Source organism: Neoarius graeffei, chromosome 3 (assembly GCF_027579695.1).
Source record: "Neoarius graeffei isolate fNeoGra1 chromosome 3, fNeoGra1.pri, whole genome shotgun sequence".
Lineage (NCBI taxonomy): Eukaryota > Metazoa > Chordata > Actinopteri > Siluriformes > Ariidae > Neoarius > Neoarius graeffei.
Window position 1 is genome coordinate 4,180,667 of NC_083571.1, and position 22,167 is coordinate 4,202,833.

A 22,167-nucleotide genomic window follows, 5' to 3' on the forward strand; every position below is an offset into this window, starting at 1 on the left:
GTCACACCTGCGCACCTTGGCATGTGCATCAGATAGACTCTTGGGCGCACTCCGGACAGCACACCCAAATGAGGATGGGTTCCCTTTTGAGTCTGGTTCCTCTCAAGGTTTCTTCCTCATGTCGTCTGAGGGAGTTTTTCCTTGCCAACGTCGCCACAGGCTTACTCACTGGGGATAAATTGGGGATAAAATTAGTTCATGTTTAAAGTCTTTAATTTTCTGTAAAGCTGCTTTGTGACAACATCTATTGTTAAAATCCCAATACAAATAAAGTTGAAACTTGAACTTGACACATGCAGAGAAATGCTGTAGAGGGAAGATGATGTCAAGAATAACAAAATTAAACATTTCTACATTTAAAAATCCTATAAAGAGAAACAGAAAGCAGGAATAAATGAAATAAAGTCAGTATTCAATGTGACGACGCTTTGCTTTAAAAGTAAACAGCAGTCTCAGGTTCACTGTGTTCAGTTTTATAAGGAAGTGAGCTGTAACTTTGACTGAACATCTTCCAGACCCAGACCCAGTTGTAATGGACACGCTGACTGTCGCATTCGCGTCATACTTTTACAGCAAAACCCAGCAGCCTTTAGTGTGTTTTTATCTGAAAAGTGTCTCTTATTTAATAAAGTTTTCTTCACTGTCAGACATCTTTCTGTAAAATCTAATTTTGTGCTTGAAAATGAATGTTTGGAATCTAAAATGTTTTTGTACTGAATGGATAATGTAGAAGTTATAAAATGAACATCATTAATGAAGTTTGTTGTAAAAAAAAATGCCAAAGACTTTTGTACAAGACTGTGTTTACACCAACCAGCCATAACATTAAAACCATTTACAATGGCACCTGTCAAGGGGTGGGATATATTAGGCAGCAAGAAAACAATTAGTTCTGGAAGTTGATGTGTTGGAAGCAGGAAAAATGGGCAAGTGTAAGGATCTGAGCTTTAACTTTTTCAGCAGTTTGTGCTACAGTAGTCGCTCTCCTGTGGGATTGGACCATATGGGCTCGCCTTTGACACCTATGACCCTGTCGCTGGTTCACCGGTTGTCCTTTGGATCCTTGGACTACTTTAGGTAGGTACTAACCACTGCATACTGGGAACACCCCACAAGATGTGCCATTTTGGAGATGCTCAGACCCAGTCTTCTCACCATCACAATTTAGCCCTTGGTGTCAAAGTTGCTCAGATCTTTATACTCGCCCATTTTTCCTGCTTCCAACACATCGACTTCAAGAACTGACTGTTCTCTTTCTGCATAATATCCCACTCCTTCACAGGTGCCACTGTAATGAGATAATTAAATAATACTGGCTGGTGTTGAGTCGTATATCAGGTATATTCCATTCAGTGGGCGGTACGGTGGTGTAGTGGTTAGCGCTGTTGCCTCACAGCAAGAAGGTCCGGGTTCGAGCTCCGTGGCCGGCGAGGGCCTTTCTGTGTGGAGTTTGCATGTTCTCCCCGTGTCCGCGTGGGTTTCCTCCAGGTGCTCCGGTTTCCCCCACAGTCCAAAGACATGCAGGTTAGGTTAACTGGTGATTCTAAATTGAGCGTAGGTGTGAATGTGAGTGTGAATGGTTGTCTGTGTCTATGTGTCAGCCCTGTGATGACCTGGCGACTTGTCCAGGGTGTACCCCGCCTTTCGCCCGTAGTCAGCTGGGATAGGCTCCAGCTCGCCTGCGACCCTGTAGAACAGGATAAAGCGGCTAGAGATAATGAGATGAGATGAGATTCCATTCAGCTAGCATGTGTAGGTGCGATAGGCTTATCAAATCAGTCTCATGTAAAAAGGGATCAGTCTCATAAATTCATTAATCATTAATTCAAGTGTCTAATAGTTTATAGCTAAACTGTTAAAATCACTGGAATAACTTGGTGGTGATGCTGCTATAGTTTATTGAGTATTGTAGCTCTAATGTAATATGTTTACTCTAGATCTATAACATTCATATAACAACCAAATGGGCGAAGGCAATTAGAATACTTGTTTGGCGGAGGTTGGCATTCAGTGAATGTTGTAGCAATAAACAGGACACAATTTATTCCAAAGGTACCATTTATTGAAATAGCTGACACGAATTAGCAAACTAATACTGATCAGATATAGCAACAATAGCAGCCAAGGAATAATTAAATATAAATGGTGATATAATGTATACAAATAAGAATCAGTAGTGTATATATGATAATTAAGGCACTAATGGTGATCAGAAGTAATAAGCTATATTCCAGTGTTACAGTGTAGGGGCGAGTGGATGTTAAAATGTGAGAGGGAAATCACGTGTTTGTGTGTGTCTGTGTGAGGGTGTGTGTGTGTGAATGTGTATGGAATGCGCGAGCCTTATGCCAGAAACCACCGAGAGAGGGATGGTCGACAAAAAGAGTGTGAAAAGGGGGAAACAAAAGATCTGTGATTTAAACTAGTCTCGGCTAGGCCTTAAACGCAACTTCTACTCAACCCTTAGCTACTCCTGAAATCCCAATGTTGAGGGGTGTAGTACGACAGAGAGAGTTAAAAAGAGAGAGAGAATGCATGCACAATCTAACTAAATACAGATAGTAAATAAAGTAAATCAAACAACACGCGGTCTAAGACCGACTTTCATGTGAATCAAAATGCGTACATTTAAACCATAAATTAATTTAAATAAACAGCACATTAACTAGCCACAACTAAGACTAACAATTGCCCAGATGCCAGCCTTACTGGAGATCACTTTTGCTTGGCGACTGAAGTGTGCCGTCTGTTATCCGAAGGCAGCGCGGAGCGCAGGTCCAGGGAGAAAACAGTTCTGTTCCTTTCACTTTTACAGCTCATCAGCTGAAGATCTTCGGTGTTTCATTGGTCGTCTGATGATCTGGAAGGAATCTTGTTTATAGTTCGTCGACGTTGAGAAAGAGAAAAGGGATCCGGTCGCCTTTCTCTTTAAAATACTGCGTGGACGGCAGTAACTAACTGGTTCAGTTATTATTACAACTATGCGAAGGTCAAATACATTGCGCTTTGGCTAAAGGTCCGGTATCAATAGCTCGTTCTTTGTTCTCTGTCCTTCTGTAGCACCGATGCATCGGCTTCTCTTTCATGCGTGGAATCCACCGCCAGAGAGAAAGAATTTCAATTCCGCCGCGGGTTTAAAGCACAGTCGTGACGTCACTGTATTTGGTATCCGGTATCATCTCTGTATCCAATACCATTACAGGGAGTCAGAAGAATGGGCGGAGATAGAACATGGCCTCGAGTACAGGGATTGGTGTGTTCAATGCTGTAACAGTGAAAGGGAAAAGATGGTTCATAAAGTGAAGCAGGGAATTGGTTACTATGGCTACGGCATGGCAGTCCATCCCTACACGATACTGAACGAGTCAAAGACGAGTAGCTGAATGGAATATATCTGATGGACCATAAAAAAAAGCCAGCCAAAAATATTATTATTATTATCATTATTATTATTATTATTATTATTATTATTATTGTTGTTGTTGTTGTTGTTATGCATACACATTCGTTGGAACAATTATAGATTTTACAAAAAGTGAACAGGGAGGGAACTTACCAATATTGAATGCTGATTCTGATCGAATGTAATTCAGTGTTCTGTCAATCCAAAGTACAAGTCAAAGTTCTAACAATAAAAATGTTAGAAGTCCAAAATTCCCGAACAACAACCCAACATCTATACAAGCTATATCCAGGTTGGCGGTTCAAGTTCACAGTTACTTTTGGTCATAGTTAATTGTTACATTGCTGTTGTTCAAAACAAAAGGGCTTTGCTGAGTGAAGTCCACGAGTGAAGTCCTCTTGTAAAAGTCCCTGTCACTTTTCCTCACCTCCAAGTAGAACTTTGACAATATTTCTGCTATTGCTCTCTTTTCCAGTTTTTCGATGTCCGCCGGTATGTTTTTCTCTTGTAAACATGCATGAAGAAAATCCAGTGAAGTTTTGGTAGCCTTTCGGGAGTTCAGCACGTCTTTCTCTTTCAAAATATATCTTCCGCTTTTAATCTTCCACTTTTAATGAAGCAAACCTTGCAGCCATGTTTGTTTACAAACTGTCAGTCACTTGCTAGTGTGGAAGTTTTATGTCTCTGACGTGTCTCTTTTCCAGTTTTTCCATATATTTAATGTGGAAGACTAAATGTAGCCTTTCAAGTGTTCAGAACGTCTTTGTCTTTCAAAATTCTCTCTAAGGTGGTGTTTACATTAGACCGTATCAGTGGATCATCAAATTAACGTTTTTAAAACGATTCGCGTGCACACAGCAACGCCAATACACGATTCGCGTGCACACAGCAACGCCAATACACGGATACGCTAATCACATGACTAATTAGACGGCACATCACATGATCCCAGTGCATATCGGGCATGCGCAAGTCACTCACCACTTGCAAGTGGAAGGATGGCAAGCGAACACCTTCTCCAGCAGATAAACACACCTGGCTGTGATGTTCATGTTCTCACTGAGTTTAAGCGCCTGAAGGAGGTAAATAAGTTGAAATGTGTAAATAAACCTCAGTGCGGCTCAGCGCTTCCTCCTGCGCTCCAAATCACTCCGCCCTGAACAGCGAGTGCCCTCTGGAGGGTGCGCACTCCGGCCCTGCGCAGCTCACAGAGCGCGCGAGTGAAGCACACGAGCAGTGATTCGGGACTGAGCCGCTGTGTGTGTGATCCCAACTCCAGCGAATCAGGAAGGTGGATGTCACAGTGACGTTGTCCAATGATGACGTCAGCTAGAGCTCAGCACTGCGTTTCCTCGTTCCTCAATGTTTACACAGCACCGGATCAGATACGAACTGGGTTGAATACGTGGGCCCTGGCGGATTCAAGTTGTTCCGCCTGTGGAGTCGTTTCCCGGTGTTTTAATGTGCATGGACAGTGCATCCGCGACGAAAATGAGACGGATACGGTCTAATGTAAACACCACCTAAATCTTCCCTTTTCAATGAAGCAAACCTTATGGCCATGTTTGTTTACAAACTCTCACAGTCACTTGCTAGTGTAGAACTTTTACATCTCCAATGTGTCTCTTTTCCAGTTTTTTGGTGTCCGTTGGTATGTTTTTCTCTTGTAAATATGCGTGAAGAATATCTAATGAAGTTTTGGTAGCCTTTCAGATGTTCAGCACGTCTTTAGTTTCAGTTTTCAGTTTGTTTATTTAGTACTTCAACCTAGCACTGGATCTTCTCTCTTTCCCGGGCGACAAAGAAATGATTGTGCGCATGCGCAGCAGAAAAGTTTTGTCATCTGAGCTTTGCATGAGCTCTGATGTGTGACGTCATGTTGTCTTGACAACATGCAATATTATAACAACTTTGCATGCTCATTCTCCATTGGGGAGAGTGGAGTAACACACGGAGGATAAGCGATATGATAACAATATTGCATGCCATCAATAAACCCACTAGAAGGGAATATAATTTTTATTCCATGGAAAAAGTGGCCTGTATGTATAATAATCAATGATATTCACTTCACCTCTCAGTGTTTTAGTGTTATGGCTGATTGGTGTATTGGAAATTATTCATAGTTTTGATTATTTATATATTCTGTGGTGTTTCTTGCGTTACTTCTACACCAATGATATTTGAACTTTCTTTAGTTACACTACAATAACCTGCATAGCGCTTGTATTGTTTCTGCCTACCGCTAGCAGCCTGTAGTGGCTACTCATGTGTCGCGTTTTGGTCTTTGCTTTCTACGTTATCGATTCCCGTGCAGATTTCCCCAGTACACAAATACTGATGATGTAGTCAGTATTCTCAGTAACCTCGTGGTTCTCAAATTTTCACGATGTGACAACGGGAAGTGGAAAAAATCGTTTATGAAATAGACCCTCATCTTCCAACTTCTGCTACCATCAATGGTGAGTAGGTTGTATTTTCTAAACATATAGAAGTGATAGCTTAAGTATTTTTCTTGATTACTGCCAAGTTGCATCCTAATCAAAAGACTAGCACATAGTTTTCTAACATTAGCAAAACCAACGTGTCCAAGTGCTGCCGGCGGACGGACAAAAAATAGGACAAAAATTAAGCAAGTTATCGTCATTTACAGGTTGAAGTTGTTGATATCAGTCACAGTTCTTCTATTGTTTTAGTGTGTAATTAAGGGCTGAAAATCCCCTCGATATTTTTGAAATGAAAAAATTCATAACTTTCTTCATATTTGTCGTAGATAGTTATATAATTTATAGAATTTTAGGGGGAAATTGAAATTTAAAATTCGCAGTGCTAGGACAACGTTAAAAGTGTTCAGTATTTCTATTTGTGGAGTAAAGCTATGGAACAGTTTGAATGTGGAGCTCATGAAATGTACAACTATAAACCAGTTCAAAAAAAGGTATAAGGAACAGATCTTTATGAGGTATAGGGAGGAGGAATTACAATAACATGCTATTGATAATACAAGTGTATATATGTGGGTATGGGTACATACGGATATATTATATAAAAAGTGAGTATTTTTGTGTGTATACACTACCGTTCAAAAGTTTGGGGTCACCCAGACAATTTTGTGTTTTTCATGAAAAGTCACACTTTTATTTCCCACCATAAGTTGTAAAATGAATAGAAAATATAGTCGAGACATTTTTCTGGCCATTTTGAGCATTTAATCGACCCCACAAATGTGATGCTCCAGAAACTCAATCTGCTCAAAGGAAGGTCAGTTTTATAGCTTCTCTAAAGAGCTCAACTGTTTTCAGCTGTGCTAACATGATTGTACAAGGGTTTTCTAATCATCCATTAGCCTTCTGAGGCAATGAGCAAACACATTGTACCATTAGAACACTGGAGTGAGAGTTGCTGGAAATGGGCCTCTATACACCTATGGAGATATTGCACCAAAAACCACACATTTGCAGCTAGAATAGTCATTTACCACATTAGCAATGTATAGAGTGTATTTCTGATTAGTTTAAAGTGATCTTCGTTGAAAAGAACAGTGCTTTTCTTTCAAAAATAAGGACATTTCAAAGTGACCCCAAACTTTTGAACAGTAGTATATCATCTCATTATCTGTAGCCGCTTTATCCTGTTCTACAGGGTCGCAGGCAAGCTGGATCCTATCCCAGCTGACTACGGGCGAAAGGCGGGGTACACCCTGGACAAGTCGCCAGGTCATCACAGGGCTGACACATAGACACAGACAACCATTCACACTCACATTCACACCTACGCTCAATTTAGAGTCACCAGTTAACCTAACCTGCATGTCTTTGGACTGTGGGGGAAACCGGAGCACCCGGAGGAAACCCACGCGGACAACATGCAAACTCCGCACAGAAAGGCCCTCGCCGGCCACGGGGCTCGAACCCGGACCTTCTTGCTGTGAGGCCTCAGCGCTAACCACTACACCACCGTGCCGCATATATATATATATATATATATATATATATGCATAATTGTATATAATATACAAGCATAATATGCATAATTATGATATGAGTGTCTGTGTATGTATGGATGTGTATAGTTATAGGTATGTGTATATGTATGTACTGTATATATGTATTGTATGCATAAGTATTATGTATATATATGATTTGATTTGGTCGATATTATACCATGTTGGTATGTCTTGGTATGTTGGTATGTTTTTTTGTTGTTGTTGTTGATTTTGCTTTCTTTTGTATATATAGTTTATTATGGTGGAAAGTGACGTTTGATTAGCGGTGGTATAGAGGGTTAGGATTTGATAAGTTAATTACTTCTTCCTAATCCTTTCCGAACATTATTATGTTATTGACTTGTGGCTACGCTATTCTGTTTATCTATGACGATGTTTTGATGATTGCATTTTTTATTTTTGTTTGTTTGTTTTTATATCTTCTTTACTGTTCGGAATAAAGCAATCAATAAAAAAAAATCAATCGATAGCTGGTTCTTGCATCATTTTAAAGGTCTTTTCTAGTGCTTTCTAGTGTAGTAGAAATATTCTTAATCTAATAACTTTTATTTTTATTGTCACATGCCTACTTTCTTCCCTCAGGAGCATAAATACCTGAAATGAACATGAAAAAATAGTTTATTAAAAGCCCATGTTTTAACTTTACTGCATACAAAGGAATTATTTTACAAGTTTTACGTCTTAATTCTTATATAAAGTGATTTGTTTGGGGAGTTACTTGCTCTGTTCGTGAAATTATTTCGACAATAAATAACTCAGTGTCAGAGCTGCTAAGCTGAGAGGAAAGCTCGGCTAATTTAGCATGCTAGCTGAGAGGGAAGCTAATCCGAGTTAGCGTGCTAGCTGAGAGGGAAGCTAATCCGAGTTAGCACGCTAGCTGAGAGGGAAGCTAATCCGAGTTAGCACGCTAGCTGAGAGGGAAGCTAATCCGAGTTAGCACGCTAGCTGAGAGTCAGTGAGTCATGGCGAAGTGGGGACACGGAGATCCGCGCTGGATTGTGGAGGAAAGAGCGGACGCGACAAATGTTAACAACTGGCACTGGTGGGGTTTGATATCGGTGTGTTATTTTTTGCATGAATACATTTACTAAACACTCTAAACATCCGGAGTGAATGAATAAAGAACTCGCTTTATCTGAGTGGTTTCCTGTGGTGGCGAATCTGTGTGTGTGAATGTAAAGTCAGCCTGCTGCAGGATTTTACTCACTGATCAGCAGCATGTTGTTTTTCATTACAAAAATATAATTTATCTCTTAATTACATTTAATGACTAACTTTAGACTCATTTACACCAATAAAAAAATAAACTTTAACCTGGATTAAATTTTATAAACGTGGTTGCACCAAATTTTTAAACTGTATTTCGTAATATATTTTTTTCAGGAAGTTGTTCAAAGTAAGGCACATCCCCTATTTATTATTTATATTTTAATCTGTAATCAGATAAGATAAACTCATTAAATTAAATAAACTGAAGTGGAACAAGCAGGAGGATTTGTGGAAAATGTGTTGATCAGAGAAATGTGCAAATTACACAAATACTGGTGCAGTATATCAGAGGACTGTGGGGAAATAGAGTACATACAGTGGCATGCAAAAGTTTGGGCACCCTTACCGAAAATGTCTGTTACTGTGAATAGCAGAGATGGGACCAAGTCACACATGTGCAAGTCTCAAGTAAGTCTCAAGTCTTAACCTTCAAGTCCCAAGTCTTTTTTGTCTTGGGCAAGTCAAGTCCTATAATAAGTCAAGTCAAGTCACCTTAGGTGTATTGGCGTAATTTTAGCAGCAAAATATGAATTTAATACATTGAAAAGGCAATACATAAGTAAATGTCAGTAAACATCCCTGGCACATGTGCCCAACCTGTTAAATATTTGCATTTTAAATACTCATGTTCTGTAAAATACATCATGGAATAAAACAAAACAGTAATAATGTCACAAAGTTATTTATTGATTGCAAGATTGAAAGCCAAGTAAGTTTCTCACATTGTCATCAGCCAACAAGAAAAATAAACAGACAAAGTGTTATAAAAACATATTACGATAGGAGTCATTTTGAAAGAGTAATGTATTTTGAACTTCTTGGCTTGCTATGATAAAGTCAGAGGTATACAGTAGATGCCAGGTCCATAGTGTAAACACTCTACCATGTATTCCTATTCACAACTTAAGCCTAGTTGATTGACCTTCCTGTTTTTTTTTCTGTTTTTTTTTTTTTTTGCGGACTAGTTAGTATCCACTGCTTCACAAAATGATTGGATGAAATACGTGGCAGGATTTTTCGCTTTTTGAAACTAGCATTGATACCTCTGCCTAAAGCAACAGGCTGAGAGCCAGGTGCCCTTACAGTGCGTCCTATCATATGGAGCCTGAGGACGTTGGTGGTATTGGTTACTGAATGGGCTAAACTTTGGTAATCAGGGTGGCTGATACCAAAACAAAACAGTAATAATGTCACAAAGTTATTTATTGAGGGCAAAATTGATCGGAAGATTGAAAGCCAACTAAGTTTCATGTTTTCAAAGAAAGAAAGAGATCGAGGTGTGTGTGTATGTGTGTGTGTGTGTGTGTTTGTCTGTGCATGCGTGTTGTGGACAGGTGGAAAGAGGTCATGTAAGACTAGAGGAGTGGGTAGGGCAAATACACAAACATAACAATGTGCTTTTTTATGTCAAGGCCCTATGCAGCATTGCATTTGCAAAAGATCAAATTGGACAAAAGTCTGTCAGTCATTTGTGCACGATGGGGACGTAGAATGATGCCGCCATGACTGAAAACTCGCTCCACTGGAGCACTAGATGCAGGCACTGCCAAGACCCTGATGGCTACTTGGAAGAGCGAAGGAAGTGTCTTACTGTTCAGTGCCCAGAACAAAAGGGCATTCTGCCCTTCTGCAATGTCAATGTAGTGACTTAGCTGTACTGCTGGTGGGGTGCCAACATCCCTTTTCTGCCGCTTATGGTATGCCGCAAACAGCCCTTCTCCTTCTCCAATGTCCTCCGGCTCTTCTTCAACAGGCAAAGGCACAGGTTGCTCCGTCTCGGTCACATCTTGCAGGATCAATTCTAGAAAAACATGTCACAATAGAAGAAGCAAAAGAGCCCTTAGTACCTTTGATGTTAATGATACTCTGTTAGACTGAAAAATGTAATTATTGTTACAGTTAGATTAAGATCAAATTGTTTAAAAAGTTGCATTGAAGTTACATTGCAAGTCAATAATATTTACCTTTAATTCGTTGTACCACATCTGCCTTGATGTCACGGTTGACCAGTACATGGGGCTCAACCCACAGCAGACAAAAGGCTGGATCCAAGGCAGCTGCTTTAAGGTAGACTGTGTCTGAAAAGGGGGCAGTGATACCTTCTTGAGACTGGGCCATTTTCACATTAATGAAGATCCCGAGAAATCTTTTTTTCAGGGATGCCTGCAGACTTCTGACCAGGCCGCACAGGAAACGAACTTGAGGCCTCAGCTTCTCAAGGTGGTGATTGAGGGACAAGACAGATGGAACAACTGCACTGATTGTAATGACTTTTTCCCCCTGAGTCAAATCCGTTGCTCCTCCGAAGGGCTTTAATATTTCCACCAATTCCTTCAGGAGATTCCACTCCCATGCAGTGAAACACAATTCTTTGTGGCCAGACTTTTCAAGAATGGTGGAGAGCTTCAAGTGATCACAACGGAGGACTGCTTTCACCTGTCGCAGAGTGGAATTCCACCTCGTGTTCACTGTGGCAGGGATGCCTCTATGCTCTCCAAATTCACAATCAAATAGGTCTTTGAAAGTTGTGCTCGTGTGGAGTAGGGAACTGAGTTTTGACATCTTTGAAAGAGAAGGGCTCACCTGTTTTGTTTCTTTTAAACCGTCTCCAGCTGCAAAGTGTGCGCAAAACACTGCAGGCGCTGTTTCTTTGCCATTGCAGCATCAACAGCTTGCTGCTCTTCTACATCTAAGTCATGCCATATCTCAGGATCATCAAGATCACCATCATCCTCATCATCTTGCTCGCTGGGGAAGCACACTGTGAATGCCTTTCGCATATTAGCAGCATTGTCACTGATGATATAGTCCAGTTTATCTTTGATGCTGTAAGCATCACATATAGCCTCAAATTGGTCACAGATGCGCTCCGCTGTGTGAGCACCCTTGAAATGGTTGATGGCCAAAAGGTTAGTCTTCAACTGTACCCTCTCTGAATCTCTTTCCATCCAGTGAACAGTCACTCCAAGGAATCCCCTCATCTTTCGATCCGACCAAATGTCCACTGTGACTGATACATGCTGACTGTTGCTCAGTTGTGTCTTTAACTTTGAATGTCTCTCCTCAGCGAGGCTCTCTGTTTTTGCTGTCAGCGTTTTGCGACAGACTGGGGTATACTTGCTGTCCAGAACAGCCAGAAAGTGACGAAAGCTCTTATTTTCCACAATAGACAAGGGAAAGTTGCAATCAATAATCAAGTCAGACAAAATTGCATTGGTGATGGCTTTCTGCTTTGGGTGGCTCATGCTGTAACACTCTGCACGACTGTCCAGGAATTGTGAGATTGAAGGCTGTTTTTGTCCGTCTATGATGTTCTTTGTCATCCGGTAGTCTTCATACCTGTAACAGGTAAGCATATGAAACAGATGTCAGGAAATCCCTTATAGTCACACATGTTGCATTTCAAATTGCTCTTTACTCATATCAATAACGTTGTGGTATACTATAATATGTTTCAGTTTCAGTTTATGCAGTCTTTTTACTGCTTTAACTTGTTATAAGTATTATGTTTCATAGTTCACTCTCGCCTGCACAACAGATTCCATGATGCCTTGCATCACAAATTGCAGGTCTACACACTACTGCCTCATTCATTAATTTTTATATTTTATTTATTTCTGATCAGTGATGGGAATAACAGCAGCCGCTACTAACACCTTTACTTGATCCAGTAACAGTAATTGTACACCCTGAAGTTTAAGAACAGCAAAGGAAGATGAAAAATTCAGGGACCTGTCTGTCTCATTTTTCACAATAAAATAAAACTAAGCAATATATAAATAAATACATATAAATAGTAAATGCAAAAATTAATGAAAAAAACACCCCATTATGGTAGCCTACTCATGCAGAGAATTGGCATTCTGTTATGTGCGTAGTTAAAAGAGGGTAGGACGACACCTTGGGTTAACAGGGGCATGAGCTCCTCCAATCTCTAATCACGTCAGATGAGATGATTATTATTAATAAGATACACGTGGAGAAACCTGAAGTGACTTCGATGTATGTTTGCGCCAGTAAAAAAAAAAACCCAAAGGATAGAGAAATGTGTCAGACATAATTTAGGTCTCAAAAAGAAGACCTGTTCGCCCGTGCAAAAGTGACATCATCTTACCCCATATGACAAGCTACAGAGGTGTGTGCAAAAGCGCTCTCTCGCTCTCTCCCTCTCCGAGGCTGCCTCAGCCTGTGCGGAGCGGGGACATAATTATAGACCCTTCCCACGTGACGTCACGACAAATGCAGCTGCCATTTTGGACATGAACTACCAGTAGTCTACCACAGCCAAAACCGTTATTTCTTCATGTCCAAAATGGCGGTCGCGTTTACAAAGGTCACGTGAGTGGGAAGGGTCACGACTTTGGCGCGGGAGTCTTGGTTCCCGCTATAATAGATTGTTACGAAAATAAATGTTAAATGAAATATGCAGGCGGCACGGTGGTGTAGTGGTTAGCGCTGTCGCCTCACAGCAAGAAGGTCCTGGGTTCGAGCCCCGGGGCCGGCGAGGGCCTTTCTGTGCGGAGTTTGCATGTTCTCCCCGTGTCCGCGTGGGTTTCCTCCGGGTGCTCCGGTTTCCCCCACAGTCCAAAGACATGCAGGTTAGGTTAACTGGTGACTCTAAATTGAGCGTAGGTGTGAATGTGAGTGTGAATGGTTGTCTGTGTCTATGTGTCAGCCCTGTGATGACCTGGCGACTTGTCCAGGGTGTACCCCGCCTTTCGCCCGTAGTCAGCTGGGATAGGCTCCAGCTTGCCTGCGACCCTGTAGAAGGATAAAGCGGCTAGAGATAATGAGATGAGATGAGATGAGATGAGATGAAATATGCATCCCGCGCATTCCTTTCCACAGGAACTTTGCTCACAACGTTTCGGTCGTGGCTAACGCACTGTCCTCCTTACCACAAGTGCAATGTTTCAGGAACAATACAGAAAGGACAGTGCGCGGGATTCAGCTTTCCTTGAACAATTACCCAGAGACTTTTTAAATTACCTCACTGGGAAATATCCAATGCACCTGTTCAGTTACAGAGTTGTGCTCTCTAAATTGTAGTCATTCAAACCATTGTTTTGGCGGCCTGGTAGCCTGATATACTAAATGTAAATTCATGGTTTGGATGACTGCACAATTTATTTTCATAACACTGTGTTACAGCGGGAACCGAGACTCCCGCGCACAGTCAGCCTATTTTGCAGAGTTTAGTATTGCTGCTAGCCTGTATTCAAACAGCGAGTGGCATGCCGGTGAATCCAAATCGTGGCGCTTTTTTCAATAGTGCATGATAGGCAGTGGGACGGAGTTTTCTTTTTTGATCGGGTAGTGTGACGAAAAAAATGTGCAGGTTGCTGCACTGCTATTTCAAACGGCTATGATAAACTCCCCTGCCTCTCTGCCCTATGGACAGTCTGGCTAATGTACACAAACATACTTACACGAATTTGTACTGCTCATGAACGTGTACATGTTCACAAGCTGACCATTAGCTTAACCCTGAAACAGAACAACAGGGTAGGAAGCTGCTTATGTTATTCAGCATCACGACTGCAAAGTGCACAATCAACTTACTACTACTGATATACAATATCATTAAACTTGATGTAACTACATTGGTTACCAGCATTCACATAAGAATTTCACAATAATAAACTGAATCCCTAGCTACATCTGCAACGGCTAAAATCCTCCTACCGCTCACTCTCATGGCTAACATTGGTTAACGAGGAGTTTAGCTGCTATCACCAAATAACAACACATTAATAAACTTACTGGGCAGAATGGATCTTCAAATGCCGGACGAAATTGGAGGTCGTGGTCTGGCTGTCAGAAATCGTCACGTTGCAAATCTTGCACTGCACCGTTCGTCGTTTACCTTCTAGGCAGTAGCCCTTGAAGCCGAAAGTGATTACTCTTGGGATGGCTGACATGATGATATGATGTGAAATCTGTGAAGACATCGTGGCATGGGGCGTGCCGGTATATAGCCCACGCAGAGAGCGTGCCTGATGGACAGGGCGGTGACAACGTAACAGCAGTGCAATCAAAATTACTGAAGTATGTGCATATTACATTTTATTTTCACAGTAAAAACACGATGGAAATAACACTCAAGTCATTCAAGTCATCTTGTGTCAAGTCAAGTCAAGTCCCGAGTCTTAAACTTCCAAGTCCGAGTCAAGTCTCAAGTATTTTCATGTTTTGTCAAGTCAAGTCACAAGTCATGAAAACAGTGACTCGAGTCGACTCGAGTCCAAGTCCCCACCTCTGGTGAATAGTTAAGTGAGCAGAAGATGAACTGATCACCAAAAGTCAAAAAGGTAAAGACGACACATTTCTTTTCAGCATTTTCTGCAAGATTTGTGTATTATTTTTGTTTTGTACAATTGGAGAGTGAAAAAAGAAAAGGAACACCATGCGAAAGTTTGGGCACCCCAATTGTCAAGTGTATGTGAGCATCATGGGTTTCCCCACACTTGAAAGGGAAGGACTCGGACACAGGATTCCACTCGTCTTGTGTTTTATTGATTTTCAGTGGAGTTGACGTTGTAGTAGAATTGTAGTAGTAGTAAAATATAGTAGGGTTTTTCCAGAAGAAAAGGTAGAAGTAGAACCAGAAGTAGAAGGTGAAAAACCTTTAAACATACAAACATAAAAATAAATGTATGAATAAATGCCTGTTTTTCTACAATAAAGCCCAAGTTAATTAGGCAACAATATATAAATATTTATGTATAGGGTAAGTTAAGTATATTTTAACCATTAGCCCTTTAGCAGGCAGTTTGTGCACTTTAACTGAAGATGTTTTACTACACGCCACTGAGAAAGGAAACTGATGAAATTAAACTAATGTAATGAAACGAAAGACACACGTTAGTAACTACCAGCAAGCTATAAGTTTACTAAACGTGGAAAGTTCAGTGGGCTTACCGGTAGCCTTTTTCGTCCTTTTTTCCCCGATGTGCTGTAAGGTTTGTGTTAGTAGCTAATTCTCTTTGCAACTGCTGTGCTGCTGCTTCGTTACAAACTGAACGCCAACTCTGCCTATTGTTCTAGAACGACCGCTGCCCTGCTAATTAGCATTGTGATTGGCTTCACCTGTTCAGCACAGCGTGCTGTCAAGCCGTGTGCTGGCAGCGTAGCACTGCGATTCAGTGTAGCAGGGAGTGGCGGAGGCAGCTGTCAATCATGTGAGCCTGCATTCAGACACTCCTTGCGGCAGGTCGCTGTGACACCTCCCACTCGATCTTGGCGTGGCACGACACGGGAAGATCGCACCCATCAGGTGAGCTGGTCTCTGCTGACTTGTTCCTCCACTGGGAGGAGGACGATGAGGCGTCACACATCCCGATGCAGTGTGGTACCCTGCGGGTCCCAGGACTTTTTGGTTGGCTTTGGAGTCTTCACCTGAGCACGTCCACCTGGGGGGACTTTCACATGGACATCTCGGACAATGCCTTTGGAGTCTGTATTCACGCTGACCACTCTTGCAAGCTTGAATTGCCCCCTCAGTGCGTTTTGGTCGCAGAGCCACACTATGTCTCCGACGGCAACATTTCTTTTTGCAGTGTGCCACTTGCTGCGGATGAACAGGTTCGGACCTGCAAGTTGGCTCCAGGACCTCCAGAAGTGGCTAACTTGTGTTTGCATTTCTTGCAGTCTCTTGAAGGGGTAGGTGGTGTAGTCTACTGTTTTGAAGTCTCCAGCTTGTGTGGCTCGGCCAAGCAACAGTGTGTTTGGGGTTATGTAGTTGATGCGGTCCTCACGGCTCTGAACTCTGGCATCGATCGGCCTTTCGTTGGCAAGGTTAGCAGCTAGCTTAAGCACTGTCAGGAACTCACTGAAGGTAAGGCCTCCTCCGCCACCAAGGCTTTGCAGAGCTCTTTTGGTGACCTTGACAGCAGCTTCGGCAGCGCCATTCCGGTGGGGTGAGTCAGCTGGAAGGATTTTCCATGTCCAGCAGGTACTGTTTTTAGCAGCATACTCTTCAAGTGATTCTTTGTTCAGTTGTCTCAGGTAAGTATCTTCCAGGACAGGTTTTGCTCCAATGAAGTTTGTTCCAGGATTGGACCAGATCTTCTGCGGATGACCACGGACAGAAGTGAACCTCTGGTAAGCAAGGAGGAAGCTCTCTGTTGTTAGAGTGTTTGCCAGTTCGACATGGATGGCTCGGCTTGACATACAGCAGAATAGCATGCCCCATACTTTCATGCTTGCTCTCCTTCTGATGTCATCCTTCACTTGATATGGTCTGAACAGGTCGACGGATGTGAACTGGAATGGCACAGCTGGATTGACACACTCTTCAGGTAAGTCACCCATGATTTGCTGACAGGTTTTTGCTCTTTCCTTCTTGCAGATGATGCAATTGTCGACAACTTTTTGGGCCAGAATTCTTCCTCTGATCACCCAGGCTCTCTTTCGCATCCGCAGCAGAGTTCCTGCCACTCCGTCATGTCCCTCACTGTGTGCTTCACGGGCCAGGAGAGTGGAGACCCAGGCTTGGTATGGTAGCAGGGGAACAGCTTCACGGTCCTCTTTGAAGGCCTGTATCCGCCCTCCACACATCAGGATTCCAGTTACTTGATCTTTGTATACAACAAGCCTGTCAGTAGTTGTATTTGGGAAGTTCACACCTTCTTGCGCTGCCAGACATAGTTTCAGGAACACGTTTTTCCTTTCGCTGACAGTGATGACGCCAGATGAAGGTATTGCCTCCCACTTTGCTTCATCTCCCCTCTTGGCATGCAAGAACTTCTTAACCGCCCTCCAAGTCCATGCAACCATCCCGACCAGCCATCTTAGACTGCTGAAGCGCCTTTCGTCCAATAGATTTTGGACTGCTGCTACTGTTGGTGGTGGGTTTCTGGACTTGGATTGTGCTTCGTCCTGGACTGCAATTGGGCTTTGTGCCTTCGGCTGACTTCGGGTGAGTACAGCAGTGAATGTTTTCTTCTGCATTTTTGTGACATTGTCTCTTGCCTGTGCACCAACATCTTTCGCTGACTTTTTTGGCCACTCACCCTCAGGAAGCTGAAGGAACTGCGGACCTGACTGAATTTCTCGATTAGGTCATCAGGACTGGCCCCTCGGGCGATAATGTCTGCAATGTTCTCGGCACCTGGAATCCACCACCAATCTCGGATGTCAGTGCTGCTCTGGATCTCACCAATTCTGTTTGCGTAGAAGGTTTGGTATCCATAACTTTCACGCTGTATGGCACCCAGGATGGTCTGGCTGTCGACTAGATGATACCACCTCTTGACCTTGATTCGGCAGTGCTTTTGGAAGTAATTCTTCAGCCGTGCTGCAAAGACTGCTCCGCACATTTCTGCTTTCACAGAGTCACCTTTATGGTCGAGGGGAGTCAGCTTAGCCTTGGCCTCAACTAGCCTTACGACAACACCATGGCTGCAGCTCCAACGCAGGTACAGCACGGCACCATATGCATGCTCACTGCCATCAGAGAAGGTGATTGCACATGGTCTTTCAGCTGGATCTGGTGGTGTGAGAGCTCTAGGGAATCTAACTTGGCTCAGCTCAGCGTACTCTTCGAGGAGCTTTATGGCATCGTCTCTGAGCTCTCTGGACAAGGCGGCATCCCAGGTGTCTTCTACGCAGTACATGACTTTTGCCTCTTGGAAGGCCCTGCGGATCAGGATGGCTCCCTTCTGTTTTGCTGGAGCCACAAGGCTGAGAGGGTCATAGAGACCAGAGACTTGGCTTAACAGCTCTCTTCTGGTGAGTGGGTCGGGGGTTTGTTCTCTCACTTGTTCTTTCAACAAGTCCTGGCCGAGGCGCATTTTCTTCCTCTTCTTGGAGAAGTTCACCACAACCATGACATGTAACTTGTCATCATCGACGGTGTAGCCGAGGCCCAGGGCTTTGTTATCCTCTTCAGTGAGTTGGTTTGGCAGGATCATGGTGTTTGACTCAATCTTCTCACCTCTTGACTCGCTCCTCCCACTTTGATCCGAGTAGATCCAGGGCTTCATGAAGAACCCTCCTGCTTGAAGGATCTGCTCAATGTTGGATGTAAGGTGTTTCAGGCAGTCGAGGTTGTTGTGGGAAGTCAATATGTCATCGATATAGGTATCCTCTTCGAGGACATGTCTCTCCTCTTTGAAGTGGTTGAATGAAGGCAGGCTGGTGGTCTCTCACATGGCAACTTGGGCTATGCAACCAGCAGGTTTGTCTCCAATGTTGACTCTTGTTATGGTGAATTCTTCGATCTCTGTATCTTCTGTGTCATGCCACAGAAATCTGTGCAGGTGGACTTCTCTTTCCTCAAGCCAGACAGAGTTATACATTTTGCGGATGTCCCCTAAAGCTGCGAAGACACCAGCGCGGAACCTCAGCAGGACACCTCTGATTGGGTTCAGGACGTCAGGGCCTTTGATCAGGATGTCGTTTAGGCTGAGGCCACTGTACTTCTGGCTGCTGTTCCATACCAGTCTCACTGGGGTGGAGACTGAATGTGGATTTGGGGCTATCAGGTGACCTTATATACCACACTGGCCCGGTCCAGCTTTGCAGAACCTCTTTGGACAGCTTTACTGCAGCTCTGCGGCTCACCATTTCATGGACTTGTGAGGCGTAGGCCACTTTCCACTCCAGTTCCTTCGCCAGCTGCCTCTCAGTTCTGCAGAACGTGGCTTCAACTCCTCTCTTGTTGTTGGGAAGAGATGCTGGGTCTTCTTTCCATGGGTACTTGGCGTGCCAGTGTGGTTCAGGGCCGTGGTGGTCTCCGGCCACATAAGTCAAGCCGTCCCTCACCATCTCCATCTCCCTTTCTTTGGCCAGGGTCATTTCTTTCCCACCAGACTGACAGTTCCCGCAGCAACATCCTCTGCATCTCGGTTCGCAAGCTGCTCCAATACTTTCCCATTTCCACCACTTCAGGAAGTCTCTGTTGCTAGTGGCTGTGTTGGACTGGGAGCTGGGATGTCTGGGAGACTGGCAGGAGACTGGGACTTTGCAGGTGAGTTCGGTGTACCTGACAGCTGCAGTGTGCATGGATCTTGCGAAGTGAGTCTTGGAGGTGTGGGCCGTCAAGGTGACTTCTTCAAAGAGGTCCGGGTGTGTGCCTCCAATGGTCTTGCCAAGCGGGCCATCCCAGAGCACCAAGTCACCGACGGAACGAACCTTCTGGGGTACCAGCTGCCCTTCTTTGTGGCTGATGAGGAGTTTGATCTCCTTTGGTCTTGCCAGATCTTCCAGGGAGATGTCTGAGAAGATTTTCTGCAGTTTTTCTGCCGGGACATGTCTGTGGACTTCTGCTATTTTGTCAAGTCCATAGCAGATGAGTTGGTGTGCTTTGAGTGTCCCTCTTGGGGTGCTGACTCGTATCTTAAGCAAGTAGCGCTTGGTTGCAACAGACACCTTCATCCCTCCCACGCCATGAACCACCAGTGTAACGTCTTCACTTCTCAGGTTCAACTTGCTTGCAGCTTTGTGCGTTATGTAGTTTGTGTCTGATGCCAGGTCGATGAGGGTCCCGACACTCTGTCCGTCATTAGCAGTGACATTGAGGAGCATTAGAATGACTGGGTACTCAGTGAGGCAGTGTTCATCTAGAAGACCTCTCTCAGCAGCACTGGAGTTGACTGCCCTAGACGTTATGTTGCAGAAGGCATCTCGACACTGCTGTGCCAGCTCTGGTGTGAGTTTGGAGAGGAACTGCTCCTGGGTTTCAGTGAGTCTTCTGCCCTCAGCCCTCACTGGACTGAACTTGGGTGTTCTTTGGGACTGGGGTCTGGCAACTGGACAGAGGAGGTAGTGGTGTTGATCTTTGCATTCTGGATTGCTGCACAGGTAAGTGGTTTGCTTGCAGCTTTCACCAGTGTGGACTTCGAGGCATCTTTTGCAGGCACCGAGTTGTTGTGCTGCATCCCTCTTCTCCGATGGCTTTAGGTTGCTTCTAAACTTTCTGCAGAAGTACAGTTTTCTTCTGTGCTTTGGGTCACCACAGACGATGCAGCCTGCTGCATCACTGTTGGACGACACTGCCGGACTGTTGGTTGCTTTTGTTCTGGCTTGCTTCAGGAACTTGGTCTTGTCCTTGGCAGGTTCAACGCCATCTTTCAGCTGGTCAAGTTGCTCATATATGGCTTCCTGTGACTTTAGGTAAGCCAGCAGCTTGTCAAAGCGGTTGTGACGGTCCACAGCATTACTCACGTCAGCAGCATAGGTGAGCCAGTCTTTCTTTAAAGTTTCTGGAAGCTTGCCCTCAATGGATTTGGTCACAATGGGGTTCTTTATGGCCTCGGCATTGTCCAGTTAATTTAAGTCGTAGAGAGCTTTTTCCACTGTTTGGATGAGCTCGATGATTCTTCTTGGCTGGCCGGCTTTGACTGGAGGAGTTGCTTGTAGATCTTCAATGATCTCGAGAGCGATGTTGGCTTGGTTCCCAAACTGGTTATCCAGGACTCTGAAGATTTCGTTTGAGGAGCTGTAGGTCGACAGGTGTAGGTTTCCGGCCACCTTCTCATCGATGTTGTCGAGCAGCTGGAATTTATTGACCTCTCTAGACCCTGTCGGTTCACCCTGCTTCTGTAGAGCTTCCCACTCCTTCTTCCACCTGTAGTAACTTCGCTGGTTGCCAGCAAACTTTGGAAGGGCTGTGGCTTTCAGCTTTATTGCTGGCACTGGAGCTGTACGGTGGACAGTGGGCTCTTCAGAGTCTGTCTTGATTTTTGCAGCTTTGATGAAGGCGGCCTTGCATGACACCAGCTGGGGAAGTTGCACTTCGAGCTCTGCCATGCGGTGATCAAAGTCTCTTTGCTCTGCAGCGGGAGCCCAGCAGTTCCAGTCACGGTGCGCTTCTTTTGCCTTCAGCACCAACGTCTCGAAGTGCTTCAGCATGAACTCGTATGCCTCCAGAGTCACGTAGAGCTGGGCAGAGGAGACATTCTTGCAGTCAGCTTCAGCGATGTGTAGGGCAAGGGGCAGCTCTTTTTTCCCATACGATTCCCAGAGTGTTTGTTGAATTAGGAGCTTTGCTTCTTTAGTCCTCTGCTTACAGTATGCCTCTATCTTCTCCAGGTCAGCTTTCTTCTTGGCGCCCAGGTCCTCTACAGTGGCTGCATCTGCTTCTGCCATGTAGGCGGCCTCAATCTCTTCGTTCGCCTCCATGAGTCTTGAGCTTTCTGCTGTAAGCTTGTTGAAGTTTTGCTTTAGCTCCTCCACAGTCATCTCTGAGTGTGTTCTTGTAATGCAGTTAGCAAGATGGGAGAAAAGTCTTTTGGCTGTGGTTCGCTCTGTTTTCAGTTCTTCTAATGACTTCGCCATTTTGTTTCTTTTTTCCAGGTGACTTCAAGCTTTATCCTCCAGGCCCCCAGGTGAAGTGTCTTGCCTCTCTGTTGGGTTGTGGCACGAGTGGAGTCTTGCTTCTTGGTCATTGATCAGCGGTATGATGCACTGGTTAGGCGGTGGTCCACTGGCAGGCGGCTCACTGGCGCAGCGGTGATTCACTGGCAGTCGTCTGGCAGTCGTCAGT

The 22,167-nt window shown here is 44.0% G+C and overlaps 1 protein-coding gene across 1 annotated transcript in view; it reads left to right on the forward strand.

Moving 5' to 3' along the window:
• Positions 1-8,371: 8,371 nt before the first annotated feature.
• The window catches only part of ahsa1a (AHA1, activator of heat shock protein ATPase homolog 1a), a 44,554-nt gene continuing 30,758 nt past the window's right edge, over positions 8,372-22,167 (forward strand). Inside the window, exon 1 of the mRNA XM_060915760.1 lies at positions 8,372-8,451. Coding sequence (XP_060771743.1) covers positions 8,372-8,451 — 80 coding nt within the window. The remainder of the gene's footprint in view (positions 8,452-22,167) is intronic.